General features: G+C 37.2%; 1 protein-coding gene across 7 annotated transcripts in view; it reads left to right on the forward strand.

The window, feature by feature from the left end:
- The window catches only part of ATP6V0A1 (ATPase H+ transporting V0 subunit a1), a 51423-nt gene that overhangs the window by 3603 nt on the left and 26636 nt on the right, over positions 1 to 21184 (forward strand). For 4 of the 7 annotated variants that reach the window (XM_016150874.2, XM_016150878.2, XM_016150879.2 and 1 more), the window contains exons 3-9: positions 8751 to 8829; positions 10006 to 10103; positions 10667 to 10795; positions 15965 to 16068; positions 16402 to 16528; positions 18363 to 18445; positions 19066 to 19159. In XM_016150874.2, the coding sequence (XP_016006360.1) occupies positions 8751 to 8829; positions 10006 to 10103; positions 10667 to 10795; positions 15965 to 16068; positions 16402 to 16528; positions 18363 to 18445; positions 19066 to 19159 (714 nt within the window). Of the gene's footprint in view, positions 1 to 8750; positions 8830 to 10005; positions 10178 to 10666; positions 10796 to 15964; positions 16069 to 16401; positions 16529 to 18362; positions 18446 to 19065; positions 19160 to 21184 lie in introns of those variants that run through there. The other 3 variants (XM_016150880.2, XM_016150881.2, XM_036222383.1) reach the window with 2 other exon arrangements.

Raw genomic sequence — 21184 nt, forward strand, 5'->3', positions numbered from 1 at the left:
GCAGTATAGTGAGTCATCATGAAGTCCATAATGGCTTTTGCTCCATGGGTCAGGGAACCAATATGGAGATTGTTCCAGTTTTTGAGTACGTGTGGTCCATACATCCAGAATCAGGGAGAATTACTACAGATTGGATTTGTGGTCCCCCTGAGCTCCTGTAAGATAGAAGTTCTGGAGGCTGCGGAGTGTAAGATTGAGGAACTAGCATGGTCATGTTCTGGTGAAGGCTGTCTTCCTGGTGCATAGCTAGAGCCTTCTCACTGTGTCCTCACATGAGGAAGAGCTCTGTGAACCTTTTGTATCATCTCTTTTGGAATGTTTGCCTACCTGACTCAGATTCCTTCTCTTACCTTTCTGAGAACTCATTTTCTTCCACCAGCCTCTCCTTTCTCTTCTCTACCCCGTCCTTGATGTCATTGTTTTTCAAGCTCTCTTTTCTGCTCTCTCTGGATAAGCTTCTCTACACCCACATCTTCCTTTATCACGTGTGTGTGTGTGCGCATGTGTGTGTGTGATTTCATCTGTTCTCAAATCTTCCATCTTTATTCAGTGAGTCCTAAATCCGTATCTCTGGCCCTGATCTCCCAAACACCTTCCCCGAATTTACTACTCTCTAAGATTGTTGTCATCTCTGCTTCTCAAGCTTGTGTGTCAGAATACCCACATCTTCCCTTCTCGCAAACTATTTCTTCATCTTGACATCCTAAACCTGAGCTAATGGCATTGACATTTTTCTGGTTTTCTAGCCTGAAACCTAAATCAAACCTGTTACCCTTGGTTTTCAATCCTTCATCTGGTCCTATGGTGTCTCCCTTCTATTCAGAGTTCTTAACTTTATTATGTATTTCAATAATACAAAAAATTATAGAGAATAATATAATGAATGCCTGTGTTTCTACTCTCTACTTAAGACTTAAACATTCTGCATATAATTGAATGCTCCTGCCTGTCCTTCGTCTCTGCCATTCATTTCTCTCTCTTCCTTGCCAGAGGTAATTTTCTACCGTGATTTTCGCTTTTATCATTTCCATACATTTTTATTTTTTACTTTTGCCAAATATATATTGCTAAATAATAATATATAGTATAATTTTGTGTTTTAAAATTATATACATAGTATCATATTGCGGGTACTTTTTCAATTCAACATTTGTGGTATTTAACCATGTAGTTCATTCCATGTAGTGTAGTTCATTCCTTTAAATTGCTTTATAGTTATTGTAAGAATATATAGTTTATCATTTTTACCTTCTGACGAACATTTAGGTTGATTGTAGTTCTTTGCTATTACAGTGTTGTAATGAAGATTCTTGTATATGTCTCCTGATATACATGGATAATAGTTTCTCCAGGACAGTGGTTCTCAAACTTTTTGGTATAAGAATCTCTTTAAAAAAATTATTGAGGACCCTATATGGCTTTAATGCAAGTTATAGCTATCGATATTTACTGCATTGAATATTAAAACTGAGAAATGTTTAAAATATATATTTATTAAATCATTTTAAAATTTTTATAAAAAGCCAACTACATGTTATAACATTTTTAATGAAAAATAACTATATTCTCCAAAACAAAAAAAAATAATAGTGAGAAGAGTGGTATTGCTTTTACATTTTTGGAAATCTTTTAGTGTCTGAATTAATAGAAGATAGCTGGATTCTCATATTTGCTTCTGTAGTCAGTCTGCTTAACATATGTCATGAGCCTCTGGAAAACTTCACTGAACACTCATGAAAGAATGAAAATAAAAAGCCAAATAAAATGCTGGTACCCCAGGGATTATAACTAGGAAAGGCATTGCTGAATATCGTGTGCATCTCTGACCGTTACATGCTGTCAACGTGTACTTTACGGTGCATGTACCTGTTCATGCTCCCATCACTGGTTGAGAGTTCCTGTATGCCACAATTGTGTCAACAACTCTGTGCTCAGTCTTAAAGAAATTTGCCAGTGTAATGGACATGAAGTGCTATCTTCTTGTTTTAATTTGCATTTTTCAGATTAGTACATTTGGTATCTTTTTATCTGTTTATTGGATATAATGGGTTTCATTTTCCCTGAGTGTCTCCCAATATCATCTGCCTGTTTTGCTATTAGGTTTGCTTGTCTTTTGACTGTTGACTGGCAGGATTTGTAAATGGTCTTTATGCATTCTGGAAGCTAATCTCTTTCTACTCCTTTACTGATAACTTCTTCCAGACTGTCTCCTGTCTCTTTCCTTTGTTTATGGCATATTTTGTCATATATAAAGTTTATTTTTCTTTTTTGCTCATTAGTATTTTCCTTTCTAAATTTTTATTTTGAAAAATTTCAACCCCGAATACTCTTATGTAGATTTGCCAGTTGTTAACATTTTGCCACATTTGATATATATATTATTTTTTTACTGAATCATTAAAAAGTAAGCTGTTTCTTCCTTTCAAATTCTTATCCTTTTCTTTATTTTTCTTATACACCATATACATTGAGATCTTCAGTAATATGTTGAAGAAGAAGAACAGCAAGCTAAAACTGGTTAGGTTTGTGTTGACCCATGTGTAACTAAAAGCCCAAATGATAGGGGTATACTTTTCTAATGTAACATGAAGCCAGCTCCACACTGTCATCAGCGTCTGAAGATCATTCTGTATCTGTTTGTCCTTGAGCATCTGGCTTTTGTTCCTACAGATAACTACCACAGCTCCAGACATTTCATCCAAGGAAGTAAAAGGAGGAAGGACTAATATCAGGAGAAAAAAAAAACTTTGCCAGAAATCCTCAGCATACTTTTCTAATTTATTATTGGCCAGAATTATGGCATATACTAGCTGCAAGGGAATCTGGGAAATGTAGTTTTTCAACTGAGGAGTTGCTGCCCTGAACAAAATTAGGATTTTTGTCACTAAGGAAATAGGGCAAAATGTTATGGACTGTATCTGTCATATGGCATTCTTGTCTTGTTCCTGACTTTAAAGGGAATCTTTTTTAATGTTTCACAATTTAAGTAAGATGTTTACTCTTACATCTGTTTATTACATAGAAAATTCTGTTTATTAGGTTATGCAGATTCCTTTCAATTTCTCATTTTCTAAAGTTATTTTCACAAATGGTTGTGGAATTTAATTGAGTGCCTTTTCTTCATCTATTGAGATGATTGTGTTTTTTCTCCTTAATCTATTAATTTGGTGAATTACATGTCCAGGTTTTTCCTACTATTTTTAAACAGATTTACTGAGATATGATTCACATACCATACAATTTGTCCATTTTTTAAAAAAGTATATGATTCAGTGATTTTTAGTATATTCCAAGAGTTATACAACCATAACCAAATCAGTTTTAGAACATTTTCATTAATCCAACAAGAAACCCTGTACCCATTAATAGTTACTCCCCATATCCTCCCAACTTCTCATGCCCCTCAACCCCTGGCAGCCACTAATCTACTTTTGTTTCTGTGGATTTGCCTATTCTAGACATTTCCTATAAATGGAATCATAAAATGTCTTTCATGACTGGCTTCTTTCACTTAGCATAATGTTTTCAAGGTTCATCTATGCCGTAACTTTCCTTTTGCATCTTTTTTATCTGAAAATATGCAACATATTAAAATAAGTGGTTCCAATATAAGAACGAGCCGATATCTATCTTCTCTTGCGAAAGATACCACTCTGGGTTTTAGAGAGACATGGTTCCTCCAACTTGTTTGAAGTCTTATTTTCCTTGTCCATTCTTCTCTTTGACAGACTTCTTTTCTACTCTTCAGTCCCTTACTTTCTAACACTATTGTGACAATTTACATTTTTTCAATAGATTCCACGTTGAATGATTCATATTATTATTTCAGGCATTCCTCTCAACAACCCTGCAAATTAGAACCTATTTTTGAGCAGTGGAGACTACTATTCTCATTTTACTGATTAGGAACCTGTGGCAAAGATGAAAATAACTATCCAAAGGACACAAAGCTTTATACCGAGGATTGTCTGATTCCACTGCCTATGTTCTTTTTAATCAAGATATACCAAAAAAGTTGCCCTTTACAGTGTACAATTCAGTGGTTTTAGTGTACTCAAAGGTTGTGCAACTATCCCAGAACATTTCATCACCCCCAAAAGAAACCTTATACCCATTAGCAGTCACTCTCCATCTTCCCCTCCCCTAGCCCTTGGCACCCATTTAATCTATCTCTATCTCTGTGGATTTTCCTATTCTGGACATTATATAAATGGAATCATGCAATGTGCAGTCTTTTGTGACTGGCTTCTTTCACTTGCCATATTGTTTTCAGGGTTCATCCATCTTGACTACATTAGTATTAGTACTTCACTTCTTTTTATGACTGAATAATATTCCATTTTATATATTTTATACACACATATACACCACCTTTTTATTCATTCATCAGTTGATGAACATGTTTGGGTTATTTCTACTTTTTGGCTATTGTGAGTAATGCTGCTGTAAACATTTGTTACAGATATTTCAGTATTTATTTTCACTTCTTTTAGGTATTACCTAGGAGTGAATTGTTGGGTCACATGGTAATTCTATGTTTAACTTTTTGAGGAACCTCCAGACAGCTTGTGCTGTGTTCCACAGCAGCCACATCATTTTACATTCCCACCGGCAATGTATGAGGTTCCAGTTTCTTCACATCTACACCAGCATTTATTCCGCCCCCCCACCCCCACTTTTTTTTAATTATAGCCATCCTAATGGGTATGAAGTAGTATCTAACAATGGTTTTGATTTGTATTTCCCTCATGGCTAGTGATGTGCAACATCTTTTCATATGCTTATCGGCCATTTGTACAGATGTTTTAAAAATGTAAAATTATGCTTGCAAGCCTGGGATAAGCTCAACTTGGTCTTTATAAGGTATATTTCAAAAGAATTTTAAGGTTCAGTTTCCTAATATTTTATTAAGATTTTTTATTTAAATTTTAAGTGATGTTGGTCTATAATTATCCTTTCTCAAACTATTCTTATTTTAGTGTCAAGGTTATACTGGCCAGTCTCTTACTAGTTGAGGAGTGTTCGTCCATTTTCCTCTTTTTTGGAATGATTTTTCTAAGATTTAGGCTTATCTAGTTTTTGTATGATTAGTAGAATCTATCTTTAAACCTTGTAGGCCTGGTGTTTTTAGCTTATAGGTTTATTCTGTTTTGTTTTTTTTTAAGCTAGTTTTAGTAAGTTATATTTTTCTAGAAAATTGTGCATTTGCAATCCAAACTTTCTGAGAAGTTATTGACATAAAGTTTATTTTAGTATTTTAAAAAAAATTTTCTGTCGGTAGTTACTTTTTTTATTATGTTTATTTAGGCCTTCTTTAAGTCTTATAAGAATTTGGGCTATTTCGTCTTTTCAAATAACCAGCTGTTAAGAAAAATAATAATAAAATGCTAAGGAAAATACAACCAGCTTTTGATCTGGGGCATCTTCTCGAGGACTTTATTTTGTTATAAGACTTCCTTTCATTTTTGTTCTTTGGTGTCTTCTACTTCCTATTATCTATTTCTAACTTCTAGAATTTGAACATTTAGCACATTAATTTTTAGTCTTTTTTCTTACATGCATTTAAGGCTATAAATTTCCCTTTAAATAACACTTTAGTTTCATCCTACAAAGTTTGATCTTTCGCATGTTTATTCATTCTAACTTTTTAAGTTGCTTTATATGTTAGTTAATAAACACTAAATATTAAGATCTTTTGTAAAGAATTATTGAAATCATTCACAAATCCTTAAACATACATAAACTTCAATTTTCTGATGAAAGGATTAGTCTAATGAATGAAATACTGCATCAAGATTCACATATCACTTATTAAAGACAAGAGTTAACGAAATTGTTCTTTTGTAGTCAATTACCTAGGCTCTTCCCAGACAGTGGTAAACAGCCTCCCAGCCTTGCAAATCTGAAGCCTTATTGTCTATAAACATGTATTTGTGTCATTCATCAACTACAGTTTACTTAAATGAAATAACATGTGGGTTTTCTTTTGTTGCTTTTTGGGGAGGAGAAAGTCATGTGTTAGGTCATGTCATCTGTAGGATCGATTGAACTAGACTTTCTCAGTTGCTAAAAAATAAAAATAATTTCTAATGACATTAAGTACAAAATAAATACAACACTGTTCATGGCAAACGTGGTTGCTGTAAGTTTTATTCTTTCAAATGTGGGCATGATTGTATGTATTTAAAACTAGACACATCACCATTAAAATCAGCTATTCAGAAGCAAACAAAAAAATTATTATAATTCCTTCTTTGAGCCATGAATTATTTGGAACTATTTTAGAATTTCCAAATATGTTAAGTTGTATTTTTGATACTGATTTCTAACTTAATTCCATTATAATTAGAGAACATTGTCTATAAAGCACCAATTCTTTATTGAGACTTGCTGTATGATTTATTTTGTGGCCAGTTTTTATAAATCAATTCTTGTTGGATGCAGGGAGAAAGAGTGTGTGTGTGTGTGTGTGTGTGTGTGTGTGTGTGTGTGTGTATTAGATTAAGCTAACTATGTTGTTCAAATGTTCTCTATTCTTATTTAGTAAATTTGATGTATCAATAATTTAAAATATAGGTTAAAATTTCTCATAATGTAGATAGGTTTATCAGTTTCTCCTTGTGGTTCTGTTCATTTTCGTTTGAAATATTTTGCGGATACCTTGCCTAAGTATTTCAAGATGCCTTATCTGAAGCAGACTGTGGGGTGACTTGCAGGTAAACCTTGCCTCCTGATTATGAAACCAGTAGTTCCCATGGCTGCCTTTCACTTCAGAGTGTCATGTTTATTGAAGTGGAAATTTCTGAATGGGAGGCTCAGTAAAAAGCGAACTAACATTTTATTAGGGCACACAAGTTTAGAATTGTTGCACCTTCCTGAGAATTTTTCCTATTATCATTATGTAATGATTCTCTTCGTTTCTAATAATGCTTTTGCCTTAGGTTTTGTCTATCTAATATTAATATCATAATACCAATAATTTGATTACTAGTTTCTCTGTCACCAGTCTTTCTTACAGTTTCTTCTTTACACACAATATTATTCTTCACAACAAGATCTTTAAAATATATATGTATTTCAAATTATTTATTTAAAAAATATTTTTTAAAAATCGATCATGTTTCCCTATTGCCCATAGGATGAGGTTGCCTGCTTCTTGTCCTAGCCCCCCTCTTCAACTACAGCAAATGTCTCCCCTTCTCTGAATATACGATTTATTTATGTCTCTGAGTCACGAGTCACTTGTCATAATCTTTCTGCTTCCATTCTGCCTGTTTCCGCTTGGCGAACTCCGTTTCCTCCTCCCTAGTTCCAGCTCAGGTGGTTACCTTTGACATTTTTTTCTCTATGCCCAAGATAGAATTAGTTACTCCTACTGCGCATGCTCATCCTCTACCCCCACCCCCATCACCATATTTTTTATAGAGGTAAAATTTATATTCAGTGAAATGCATGGACCTTAAGAGTACGAGTTGATGATTTTGGTAAATTTATACACCTTTGTAACCACCACACCAATCACGATATTGAATATTTGCAGCAGCCCAGAAAGTTATCTTGTGCTCACTTCTTCCCTTAGGTAACTACTATTTTGATTCCATCATCATAGATTGGTTTTGCCTGTTCTTGAACTTCATGTAAATGAAATACATTTCAAACTCATGTCTTACTTCTTGCTCTCAGCCTAATGAATTTGAGATTTATCTGTTTTTGCGTATATTCTTAGTTGATTCTTCTTCATTGCTGAATATTTCATTGTATGAATATACAACAATGTCTTTATCCATTCTCCTGTTGATGGACATTTGGATCATTGCCAGTTTGGGGCTTTTGTGAATAAAGCTACTGTAAACATTCTTGTTTAAGTCTCTGTGGGTGTATTTTCATTTCCTTATATAAGTAGCTAGTAGTGGAATGCTCAACCATGAGGTAGGTTGTCATATGTTTAACTCTATAGGAAACTGCCAACAATATTTTACTTTTTAATAAAATATATCACAACAAATTGTATTAATTGGTTTGTGTCTGTTTCTTCTTTGGGACTGAGCTCCTCAAAGCTAGGATATATCTTATTCTTTGTTTATATCAGTATATAATACAGTATCTGGCACAGTTTGGTGCCCCATAGATGTTGAGTGAGTAACTATAGTCATTCTTTATTTTATTACTTTTACAGAATTTATCACATATTATCTAATTGGTTATGTTCATCTTTCTTCTGTACTAGATTCCAAGCTTCTTAATGAGTAGGAGCTTCTTTTATTCTTGTTTGTATTTCCCAGAATATCTGTGACCTTGCTTCAAAAGTTACTCGTGATATATGAATGAATAAACCAGCCTGGCCCTAGGACAGAAGAACAAGAGGAGTTTGCCTTCTGTCTCTTCCGATTGGGAAGAAGGAGAGAAGGAAAACCACAGAGTGTTTATTATATCCATTGTCTGAATTTTTGGTGGTAGTGGAGGACAGGAGGCTCACCGAAACTTTTGGTCTGGAAGAACATTTCATACCACTGTGCTTTGTCTAATTTGCTTCCATTCCAACAATATGTTGCAGCCATGAGGGAAGCATTTTTATCTGTAGTTGCTGTGACTGGCCCCAAAGTAGATTATGTGGATCAGTAGACAGTTTTTAGTAGTGTTGCATCATACACTGATACAAAATTAAGTTTCCAGTTTGCAAGATGTATTGCTTGTGAAACAGGAAATAGGTGTAGTGTTTGAATATTTGGTACTGTGTTCTTATTTTGCAGTTAAACCCAGATGTGAATGTTTTCCAGAGGAAATTTGTAAATGAAGTTAGAAGATGTGAAGAAATGGATCGAAAGCTTCGTATGTGCATTTTGGACTTGTACGATATTCCTAGAATGAGTCATTTGTCTTAAATTAGAGACATTATTATTCCTCTTACTAAAGGAACAGAATGCTACAGGGGAAAAAGAAAAGAAAAATCTTGTGATCCTGATGTTAAGAATTTTTTGTATCCAATAGGATTTGTGCTGTTTGGGCTAGGTGGTGCTTAATGGAAACCTTGTCTGAAGTGACAAAGCTACACAAGCTGAAAACACTGGTTATTTTTTGTAGGAGGGGTTTTATAGCAGTACTACATGATAGCATTCTGAGGGGCCCCGCACCGCCATCGATTGCAGCTGTCAGCATACCCACTTCTTCATCTGAGCTCTTTATGAGGGATGAAACTAACGTTTTTAAAGGCCCTATTGAAAGTTAGGGTATTCATATACTTTATTTCATTCATTTCCCACAACATCCCTTCAAGATGGGTGTTAACTTCATTTAATTTAATTTCTAATCTTTGAAACCAAGGATCAGAGAGGTTAAGTGACTTGCCCAAGAATGTAACTGGTCATGATAGAATTAGTATTTGAATCCAGGTTCCGTCTGGCTATAAAACCCAAGATCTTGCTACACTATGCCACCTTTTAGTTAGCTGATACATGTATTTGGTCCCCGTCCTAGAACAAGTAAGTAGTCGTCACCTGAAACACTTTTCTGGTGTTTTGGGTCTTATTCCTCCTCTTGCTTTTCATTTGTTATGTTTCACTTAAATTGACCTGATTGTTTTCAAATCTGTGAAATCCTTTTGATTTGGAGTTGTCTCACTGTGTGTCAATTAGCAAATTTTCTATTGAATTGGCCTTGTTACAGTTCTGCTCTGCCAGCAGTACCTATGACCAGAACCACCATACTCCGGGGTAGCAGTCACATGGGGTGGAGAGCTGAAGCAGGTGGGGACCAGTTTGAAGATCAGAAGAGGGAAAGAAGACAGTAGTGAAATGATAACCCTCTTTAGGTTAGCTGTGCTTTAGAGTGTGGGGAAGGAAAAAGAGGAATGTAGAGGAAGAAAGATTTACATGTTCTGCTTCTTTTATGTGAAAGTCTCTTTCTTAGAATGAAGCTTTTTTTAGCTGGGTTTGGGCTCTTCCCCTCCCCCCCCCCTTCAAATATTGGCATGTGCTATACATGAATGTTTTCATTCTGTCATTTTAGGATTTGTTGAGAAAGAGATAAGAAAAGCTAATATCCCAATAATGGACACTGGTGAAAATCCAGAGGTGCCCTTCCCGCGGGACATGATTGACCTAGAGGTAAACCACCCTGAGGAAGCCAGATAAGTTCCTTTCTACATAAATGCAGACGTTTCTCATGGATGGAGAGTAGGGTAATTCTTGCTGTCCTTGTCAGCACTATCGATTGCATGTTTCTTGTAAATGGAATTAAAAAGAAGCCCCTTTTTTTGTTGTATAGAACAGTATCTGAAACAATATCACATGCCACTAGATAAATGTTTATTAAAACTTTATTGGATTAATGTCAGTTTATCTATTAATTTTTTTTTATCTCATAGACTAAATGAATGCCCAATAGACTTTTAAATATTTATTTTATCTATCTGAAGTCCCCTGAGAAATTCAACCACATGTGTAATAGAATCTATAGGCAAAGAAGGACAATTTTAAGCAACATTTTTCACAAAGAAAATATTTACCCTGGCAAAATCACATATATGCAGGGTCAATATAAGATATCCTTGAATTGTCAGGGTGTCAGGAGTTCTGTAGGAGGTTTGAATTTATCTGTCTTTCAGAGCAAGCACTTTGAGCTTAGTTTGAGTTAATAGTTTGGATTTTTTTTTTTTTTTTTTTTGTAGGCCAATTTTGAGAAGATTGAAAATGAACTGAAAGAAATCAACACAAACCAGGAAGCTCTGAAGAGAAACTTCCTGGAACTGACTGAATTAAAATTTATACTTCGCAAAACTCAGCAGTTTTTTGATGAGGTCAGACTATTGTTTCTTTTAGTATTTAAGTAGCCGATAAATCCACCAGCACAAGTGGGCCATGTTTTTATTCCAATAATTATTTTTAATTTGCTAATTTGAAAGCAATACCATTTTTACACCCTGTTTTAGTTTGATTTAGTCAGATTATGTTCCATTTGTCATGCAGTACCCAGCCAGCCATAGTTTTGTATATTTTTACATTTTCTGCAGTTTTTCATCTCAAGATAGGAAAGGAACCCTGCAGTAGTTATATAAACATAATTAGTTGAAATTTTTACATTCTATTTTAAGGTAAGTAAATGTTTAAGGTTAAAGTTGAAGCAACAAGAAACATTTGGTTACAGGTGAAGTTATAACACAGGTTTACTCTCTAAACCTTTTGTCTTCAAATTTTAATTTTCTGTTTTCTTATCAACCTTTGAGCACATTTTTAACGACTTCAGATAGCACATGTCACACTGTAATTTTTTAAGTTTTTTTTTTTTTAATGTTATATGGAAATATTGGTAGGACGCCTGTTTGGAATTCCTGGATTTTCACATAAACTCAACTGCATTATCTTATAGGGAAAAATGTTAAGAAGTTCCTGGTTTGTAAATGTAGGCGACTAAGTTGCCAGGTGGCAGCTTGCTGAGGTGACCCCATGGAAGGGCTTAGGAGTAAGGCTTTTAGAAGGCTTCCTTCTACTAATTAAACCTGGGGAGGAGTCTTAGCTTTCCATCTGGACATGCTTTTACTGGTGGCCTAAAATATGAGTCACTTCTCTTTTTAACAAGTGTCTTTGCCCACCAGGTTAGCAACATCAGACACTTCAGAGATTGTTCTAGTCAGTGTTCAGTATGCCTTCCCATAAAGTTCTTTATTTCCTTTGCTAAAAAAAAAAAGAAAAAGAAAAGAAATCGTGGCAAAGCTTTTAAAAAATGGAGGCGCCTTAGTTTGAGAACCACTGGGCTGGAGAAAGTCAGCTAAAGATGTGATACATTTCTCAGTAACTAAGGATTTGATTCAGAGAAGCCATGCTAATTAAAAAGATCTGCTGGGGTGAGGGAAAGGGGAAAAAGCTCTTATGAATCCAATTGAATGGCCCTCCCATGGATCAGAATCTGGCTCTGTATCGGGAGAGGTTTAGTGTGAATATTCAGCTTGCTCATTGAGTTGAGAGTTTTGAGACAGATGGCAGTATCTTTCACCAGTCCCCAATGTGGTCACATTAGAGGGTGTGAAACAGTGTGATTAACTCTTTCCAAGTCTTCCAGGTCTCTTACAACAGGTATGGCCACTTATGGCATGTGGTTTTAAATGAATAAGTAATCTAGAATTCCAGTATGCTTACTGCCTAAAGATTATTGTATTTATCTTCATTAATTCACTGAGCATTTGATGGACACCTGCTCTTTGTGAGGTATCAGATGGGTAAGACATAGTCTCTATGCTCAAGAAACGTATCACTTAGTCATGTCAGGAAACATCCCAGACACAATGCCTCCATGTGTTCACAGATGTGAACTTTTCTAAGTGCGTCCAAGCTGCCGCCCACAGGTCCAATGTAAAACTGGCCTCAAGATCAAAGCTCAGCTCCTTCTAGCACATTTGGGGCTTAATTCTCCCCCCAGTCCTTTTTTTCTCTTTTGATATAGCCTTTTGTTTACTGGTGGAATGTTACTGAAGTATGAGAAAATATCTTTCATAACCTCCTGAGTTTAAGGATTGGAATAGGCTTCCTGGTCTACTTCATTCCAGGAGAAATTCTGAATAAAGACTGAAATGGATGACTTTCAGGGAAATAGTAATTTAAACTGTTCATCTTATTACTTAAAAAAAATATGTAGTAAAAATGAAATACGAGGAACCACATGGAAAGATGATATACGATTTTTAAATCGTAAGTTATAGATTTAGGAATTTTCTTCATGATCAGTAAGTCTAAACATGAAACGCCCATGCTGGGAGGCACATCCTAAATCTTCATGATGTAAGGCCCAATCCATGGTGAGTTGCTTTACCCCCGCCCACTCATGCCAAACATTTTTTTTTTCTTTTTTAATCTTTGGAAGTACCTTTGAGCACCAGGCCTTGGCCGTAAAATGTTTTTTAATCATCAGTCCTTCTCATTCCCAGCACCCTCCTCCCAGTGCAGGAAATCTGCCAAGAGCCACTCTGCCTTTCCTCCAAGTGTGTGATCATCAGTGCCTTGCCCATTCTTGCCACTAGCTCGTAGCCTCAGCCACATCCCTTTCAACAGCCCTTGCCCTGTTTATTACCAAACAGCAGATTCAGGTGTCACTACCATGACAGGAGACAAGACCACAGAACAAGCATGTTTGCACACGTGAGGGCCCGCTTTAAGTAATGCAAAAGATAAGGAAGCTTGGGACCCTCAAGTCTTGGAAACAGTTTTTTCATGAGATTTTCTTTTATGCCTGAAATTATAAGGTTTGCAAATGGCCTAAAACACTACCAATTTCAAACCCTTCTTTTCGATGAATGTGATCAATAATTTATAATAATGAGTTAGCAAAAAATGGCTAAATCAGATGATGATTCTTTCCATCTTTTGGTGTAGGGGTTATGATTGGTGAGATGTATAGAAGGGAAAAGGTAAACACATATTGAATATTCTTATGATTTAAGATGATTACGAATTCGACTTAGCCATTTCTTATCCAGAGCATTTAAAATGACTTGTTAATGATTATCCTTTTCTCAGTCTTCTTGCTTATGAAGAACTGTAAGAGCTGGAGAGATTTCTCTGCATCTTTTACCATAAGCACCATAACATATGAGAACGTAAAGAAGACTGGAAAAGTAATGGTTAATGGCATGCAGATCCCTGCCTTCCTTTCCTTCTGAGTTTTCCATCCATCTGCTTTCTTTACTTTTCTTTCCCATCTGCCATCTCCTTTGGGGCTTGGGCGAATACCTTAGGCAATGAAATGTAATTTCTTTCTGAATGTAGATAGAAGTAAAAGTGTTTGCTCTTGGTAATTGATGTAGCTTGAACTGGATATGCTACTTATGCTTAAGGGTAGAAATAGTACTGAAGCTCTGTTACTTCTCTTTTCGAAGCGTGGTTTCAGTATTGTGACTGGGGGATGAGGTAAGGCAGAGGGCAGAGCAAGTAATTTAGAGGAACTTTGGCAGTATTGTTATTGTTGCTAGAGGACCCAGGTTAGGAGTTAGGTGCTGGAGGACTTGCATTTAGAGATTGATTTAAAGATCCTCGGTGGTCTGGTCATCCTAGTTTCCCATTAGGCACAATTATATTATTTAAAACTTGTTAACTGTCCTCTCTAAGACTTAGGATTCTTGAGCATAAAGTAGTGAAATTATGAATTAGAAATAATTATAAGTTTCTATTTATTTTAATCCCACTGTTTTTTGTTTTGTTTTGTTTTGTTTTGTTTTTTATACCCGGGGAGTCTCAGATACAGTCTTCGGAGGAGCGCTGTTCCATCAGTTGTCCCGTTAGAGCACATACGTTCTCTCTGAGTCTGACCTTTAGGGTTGACTCACACCAGGTCTTATGAACCATGAGGGGAAGTAGGCAGGAGTCTCTGAGTAGCAGTCAATTTTACTTTTTTGCCAAGGGACATCCCAAGAGCATGTTGAAATACAAGTCGTCTGAATCCTGGAGTCAGCCGATTTGACTTTCAGTAGAAACGAAAAGAGCCCCCTAACCTCCCATTGGACAGCAAGTGGGAACTCGTGCCCCTGCTGTCGCCTCTTAAACTTTTCTAAATCTCACAGTGCTTTTTCTCTACCCTACCGGCATGCCCGTGCCTGCCCTTCCTTTTTTTTTTTTTTTTTTGGATCAAAGTTGATCCTGCTTTTAGGATTTACTTCCCAAAACAGTTGCTTTAACTTCTTTAGGCTTTCTGACTTACATTTGTAGTCATGACTTGAGGTTCTCATGTGGCTTTTTTTTTGATAATGAGATTGACAGGAGTAAAATCAAATTGAAATTTAGAGTGAAAATGATGCAGAAAAATTTTCCTGATTTTTTGTTTGTTCATTTGTTTAGTTTTGCCTTTGAAAAGAAGGTTATTTTGGCTTGCTTCTTGTCTATGGTCAAACAAATAGTGCATGAATATGAAAGTTGGGGAGATTGGGCAGTGGAGAAATCAATTGGTCTTTATTTTTTTAGGGCAGCTTCTCCTTTCTAATGGATGGAAAAGGTGGTAGGATGTGTTGCGTAGGGAGAGGCTAGGGAACATAGACCTCCATCTGAGAATGTCCCTCTCCTCCTCATTTCACTGTATAAACTGTCATGGTGGAAATCATTTTAAATTTAAACAATTAAACTAGCCTACACGCTCTATATTGGCTTAATATCTGTTACCTTCTTCACTTCACTCATTTAAATTGTTGAATTGAGTTATATTCTCAGGAATCCTTAAACTGTAAAGCCTACGTGAACTTTTTAATATTCCTAGATTCCTTTTTCCCTCTCCTACTGTGGTGGAGGCCCAGGCCTGCTATTATGCTGCTTCTCCTTTTGGAGAAAGGAATACTCTTTAAATCCCAGGGTTTGGAGCATTTATACAGTGGCCATGCTAAAAGTTCTCATAGTCTACATTTTTAAGGGCACAGAAAACCTAGGTATCTGGAGATGCCCCTTCTGCCTTTCTCCAGATCACACACTGTTCAAGACAGTGACGACACCTCGCTTCCTTCCTTGGAAAAAGAGTCTCCATCTGCCATATTCTCACACAGAGGAAATTCTAGTTTGTAGCTGCCTGGAAATTTAATGTTAAGAGTGCCTCCAGAAGTGCCTTGTTTTGCTCTAAAGAAAGAAACTCTTCAGCTTCTAGCCACATGCAAAGGTATTTCCTGGTATTTTCATGGCTTATTCAGGAAAACATAGGAGAAAAAAATGCCTTCCACCAAGTAAGATTTATACATGTCACCATCATTTAATGGGTTTTTTTAATTCCTTATTTCTTAAACCATTTCCCCAGATGCCTTACTGGGGTAATTATGCTTTCTTTACCTCTTGTTTCTTTCCTTTGTTTTCTTTCTCTAGTCTTCTTGTCTTCTTTTTGTGGGTATGTCTTCTCTTTTGGTGGTTTGTTTTTCATCTTTATTTTCTGAACTTATCTCCTGGTTCCTCGTTCCCTGCATGCCACTAACTATTTTCATTAGATATTAATTGATTTGTGAATTCAGGCTGAATTGCATCATCAGCAGATGGCGGATCCAGACCTGTTGGAAGAGTCCTCATCCCTCTTGGAGCCAAGTGAGATGGGAAGAGGCACACCTTTGAGGCTTGGGTAAGTACCACTTCAGCCCTCTGTACCCAGTGGAGTCATGTTCATTTTTGCTGTTCAAAAGAGCAAAAAGCGGAGCATTCACTTGCTTCCAGAATACACTCTCTCCTGAGCCTGTTGAAAGTCGTTCATAAGTCGATCTGGATTCAGCTCCTGAGTTGTTTTGTCAACTGTCTTTTGGGTCCAGGAATAAGGCTTTTTAGCAGCCCTTTTGACACAATGCATTGCCTCATGTTTGCTGCCTTTGTCCCTCTCTTCTCACTTTCCTCCTTTGTCCTAAAGCCTTCCATCTCATGGCATGGAATAGATTTCCCAATCTGCCTCTTCTCCCCACAGCTTCGTGGCTGGTGTGATTAACCGGGAGCGCATCCCTACTTTTGAGCGCATGCTTTGGCGGGTGTGCCGGGGGAATGTGTTCCTGCGACAGGCTGAAATCGAGAACCCCCTGGAGGATCCCGTGACTGTAAGACAAGGAAATTGTGTCCCATGGAGTAGGTCCTGTAAAGGGAGTTCAAAGTAGTAACAGCATGGCACCACCTGGCTCTGACCTTCCCACAGAGGAGCCCTTATGTTTACCTCTGCTTTGATCTGCAGATTTGAGGGACTGCCCTTTTCCTCTTAGCTTCCATTGTATGTTTATATGCGATATATACATGACATATGCTTATACATTTTTAAGCTTTACCTCTGTGGGTATAATTTTTATTGTAAATATGTTTCTTCCATTTATTTTAACCTTTAAATTTATATATTTTCTGTTACTTATCTGGAACCAAAAGAAAATTAACTTTCTATGAAAATTAACCTAAAGTAAGATATCTGGTTCCAAGTTTGATAATATCCATGTGTGCAAAGACAAGAGAGTTCTTAAATTGTGACTTCTATAAGTTGATGAAATTTTAGTTGGTAAGGTTTTTGTTTTTGTTTTTTTTTGTCTATTTGTTTTTTGGAAGATTTAGAAACTTAGTTTTAAAATATATATCGTACAAGATAGGATGCTCTTCCCCTCCCAATGCTTTGGAAAATGGAAATGGTTTAACAGCTTAGCATTTGACATAATGAGACAGAGTTCTTAGCATGAACCCACACTGAGTATGGTGAGTCCTGATTTCAGGGGTCATAAGCGAAGGAGATTAAATGTTCTGCAAATAATTTACTTCACTTTTGTATCAGTATTATTTAGAAGTCTGAAGTGGGTTTTTCTGTTTTAAATTATCTTTTAGATTTCTTAGATTAGTATTCTTCGCTCTACCTAAGAAGAGAGGTTCAATCATGAGGCTTCTCAGAGTGGGTGGGTCATGGAGCTAAAAATAATTCAGTTACAGTATGTGACTTTCATCCACAGTATTGAGTGGGAGTGTGGCGACACTTAGGTTACAGCGAGTCCCCTCACCCAGAGGAGCAGTTTTACAGTCTTACCAAAGACTGTCCTTAGTGGTGGAGACACTGCAGTCTGCAGTCACTCCTAATGTGGAGCTGTACTCAGGAGTATCCAGCGAAGTTTCTGGGCAACAGAAACTATTTCATCAACAAATCGAGGAAAGTGGGGTCTGGATAGCTACAGCAGAGCAGCTGCGCCATGAATGTGCTCCAGCTTATTCCTAGAGGATTTAGGAATTTAAGAGACTTATTTTCCTCATTCTTTATCCCCTTTTATCCTTCTAAAGTTTTGTTTGCTTGTTTTCTTATTAGAAAGACTATAGGAATATGAGAAAATACAGGCAACCAGAGACGGTCCTGGTTAACACCCTGTAGAGCTTATTCTTCAGGTCTTCCCTTCCTGTCTCTGTATCAGACTTCAGGTGTACACTTGGTAGGGATTGCCCTCTACCCTGCCCCACAAAATCTAGCTAGCGTGGATCATGGGATTCTGCATCAACATTCTCCCCAGCTGCTCAATCTCCTGTAATTATCCGATTCCTTTTATCTGGGAATTTCTAAGCATGGAAACGGACAGGAATGGCTCCCTTCTCTTTCCTCTCCTCTGTACTTATGCCATTCAAGCAATGTAAGGTTTAAAGTTGAATTGGTAAATAGGGATAAATTGTGCTAAGAGGAGAATCATCTTAGAGTCTGCATCAAGCCCTTGGTTGAGTTTAAAAACAAATACAGAAACTATTAGAGATCACATGTTATTATAGCAGAGCTTAAGAAATGAGTGGAGGATTGTGGTTAAAGTATGGGGTTGCCATATCCTTAAAGGGTTCTTGTTTCTGTATCACCAAGAAAGTAAGTTATTTAAAAAGTTTTCTTCCGCATTAGAAGTCTGAACGCTTGGTTTTTGGTCTGGGGTCTAGGGTGACTACGTGCACAAGTCTGTGTTCATTATTTTCTTCCAAGGCGATCAGCTGAAAAACAGAGTCAAGAAAATCTGCGAGGGGTAAGAGAAACGTGCCTCCCCCCGGGGATGCAGCCATGCCGCCTAACTCTGAAGCGTTAGAATATAGTACAATGAAACACGAACCCTGTTAGTCTACCTTGACATGGTGAATATATCTTTTAATAACATTAGGGCTGTTTTAAACAATTAAAAATGGCCTAGTTCATTTTTTAAAGTACTCTCAAAACCACGGTTTCCTTTCCTTGAAAAAAAGTAATCAGGACTCATGATGTATAAATGGTACATTGTTCTGGGACAGTGGGTTCGCACACCCAGCAGCGTGCCACAGGCTCCGTGCCCTTTAACTTTTCTGAAATTCTGCCCATAAGATCTTTCTTTCGTGCCATTTTTCTAATATAACTTGTATTACTGGTTTGGGTTTTTTTTTTTTTTTTTTTAATCTAAGGGAATTTAATAGCTACAGAGAATGTCAAGATAATTCAAATGTTATTGGTCTATCTGTAGGCCACTTTCCATAAGTAATCATTATGGGTTAGTGCGTCAGCCTGAACTAATCCTGTTTTCACCTTTCTAGTAAATTAGGATTACTTTCTGAGATTGTTTAAATAGGATGAGTTAGGAAACTTCCGTGTTCTTCAGGCTGTGTCTGTACATTCCAGGTTCCGGGCCTCGCTCTACCCCTGTCCTGAGACACCCCAGGAGAGGAAGGAAATGGCGTCTGGAGTTAATACCAGGATTGACGATCTCCAAATGGTACACAGGGAGTGGGAGGGAATTTGTGTGAAATACTGAAATAGAAGACCAGTCTCCTTCCTTGAAACACAGTTTATTAGGCACCTGCAGCCACTTGGGATACCAAAAAAACAAATGTCCCTCGGGAGCAGGGGAAAAGTTTCAGGGAATGACTGTTAAAAGTAGCATGAATCATCCTCATACAAGAGAGGAATGCTGAGCGTCTGAAATGGTTGTTGTTTAGAGTATTCAGTTCCCCTCCTCATGAGTCAGATATTTTTTATAATAAATTTTAAAAGTATGCTTAGTTAAGACAAGAGAAGTCAATAATATAGACGTACATATAAAGTCATTTTCGCCCTCACACACGTATGCGCTGTGACTCTAGAGGCAGCCACTCTTAACATCTTGGCGTGTGTCCTTCTGGTCACCTTGGGTCTTAACCACACAATCTAGCCAGAGTCCTGGTGTAACTCTGTACCCATGAAGAGACTATGTTACAAGACTTTCACCAAATTGCAGTGTGTGTGGTTTGCACACACCATGGTTGTCCCAGGGTTTTAAGGAAGGAGTCATGATTTATGCATACATGGAAGGAGTAGGTAACCAGTTGGAGTTTTGTTCCCTGTTGAAAGAATGTGATGATTGCCCCTTGAAACATTAATAAACACACCAACCCTGAAGGCATTTCTTTCCAGCAGTGGCAAAATTGGCAAAGATCTGTTGTAATTCCCATTTCAACTCCTTTCCTCATCTTTCCCTCAAATTCCCATTGCATGTGACCCACCATCTTGGCCTATTGCCAGCTCCTTCGAGCTATACTTACCTGTTAAACCAAAACAGCTGGGGAGTGATAGGCCCTATTAGTGCGTTCTGGGTCCTCGGACTGTCTTATCCCCTCCCCGACTTAGGAGTAGATTTTGAAGAGCATGTGCAACCCAGCTGTATGAACTGAAACTTTATAAAGAGATTGCATACCAAGGAGTGATATGTGGGGTGGGGGATGGGAAGAGAGAAAAGCAAATAGAACATTGCTTGCAAGTTTATTTAGCATCATTCCAGAAGTTTTAATAGCAATGATAAAATTATCAACTGCCAGAAGAAGCGAAAGAAGCTTTGTTCCTTTATTCTCAAGTGATTTAAGAATTTCCCTAGTATGCCATGGCTTTTTTAGAAAACCTCTCTATGGAAGTCACCTTCTACTTCTTAAGACAGTTTTTCCGGGAGTACTTACTGCTTTTTTTCTAAACGGACTTGAAGAGACTTATACTAAATGGTTAGTATGTAGCTTTTTCCTCTTTAAGGAATTATAGAGATTCAAGATAGGTTCTCATGCAGAAGTGTGAGTGGTGGGTCGCCTGCCCAATTTTGGCTTAGCTGCTCTTCTGTTATTGAAATATTAAATATTTGGTGATAAACAAGGCAGTAGAATGTACAGTGTCCCCGCTCCTTCCTCCCAGTCTAGTCTTGGAAGTATGATTTCTCTGAGGGAAATCTGTACTGGTTTTCAGAGGATCAGCACTGAAACATCCCCCACCCCCCCACCCCCGAGAAGCCTGACCAGAAGATAAAGGCTTATCTGCCCCATGATGACAGTGGTATGTGGCAGTCTAAGTCCCCTCTAAAGCCTCTGGGTCTTCCTGACCCCGGTGTCCTCCGTCTCCTGTTTCGGGGTCTCTCATGGCACAGGCAGGCGATGATGTTCAGGGCTGCCTCTCTCCCACCGCTCCCTAATGCTGGCTTATGTTCAGGGGATTCTGCCGCTTGCTGTCATTAAGCACAGATCTGGTACTTAATCAACACTTGGGTCTGTGATGCTGAGTTACAAATAGAAAGTTATCACTTTTTAATGATCCTATGACCTACCTTGTGCCATGGATTTGGTGGTAAGATGAAATATATAGAGAAAAGCTAAAAAGCATTTTCTCAGGTTTCTCTTGAACTTGAAGCTGAACAAAAATGAATGTTAGTGACTAGAACTCTAATTTCTTATAATTTGGCAAAAAAAAAAAAGGAAAGGAAAAGAAGCCATTGTCATCAGAGAAA

This window comes from Rousettus aegyptiacus, unplaced genomic scaffold (genome assembly GCF_014176215.1).
Source record: "Rousettus aegyptiacus isolate mRouAeg1 unplaced genomic scaffold, mRouAeg1.p scaffold_m13_p_6, whole genome shotgun sequence".
NCBI lineage: Eukaryota > Metazoa > Chordata > Mammalia > Chiroptera > Pteropodidae > Rousettus > Rousettus aegyptiacus.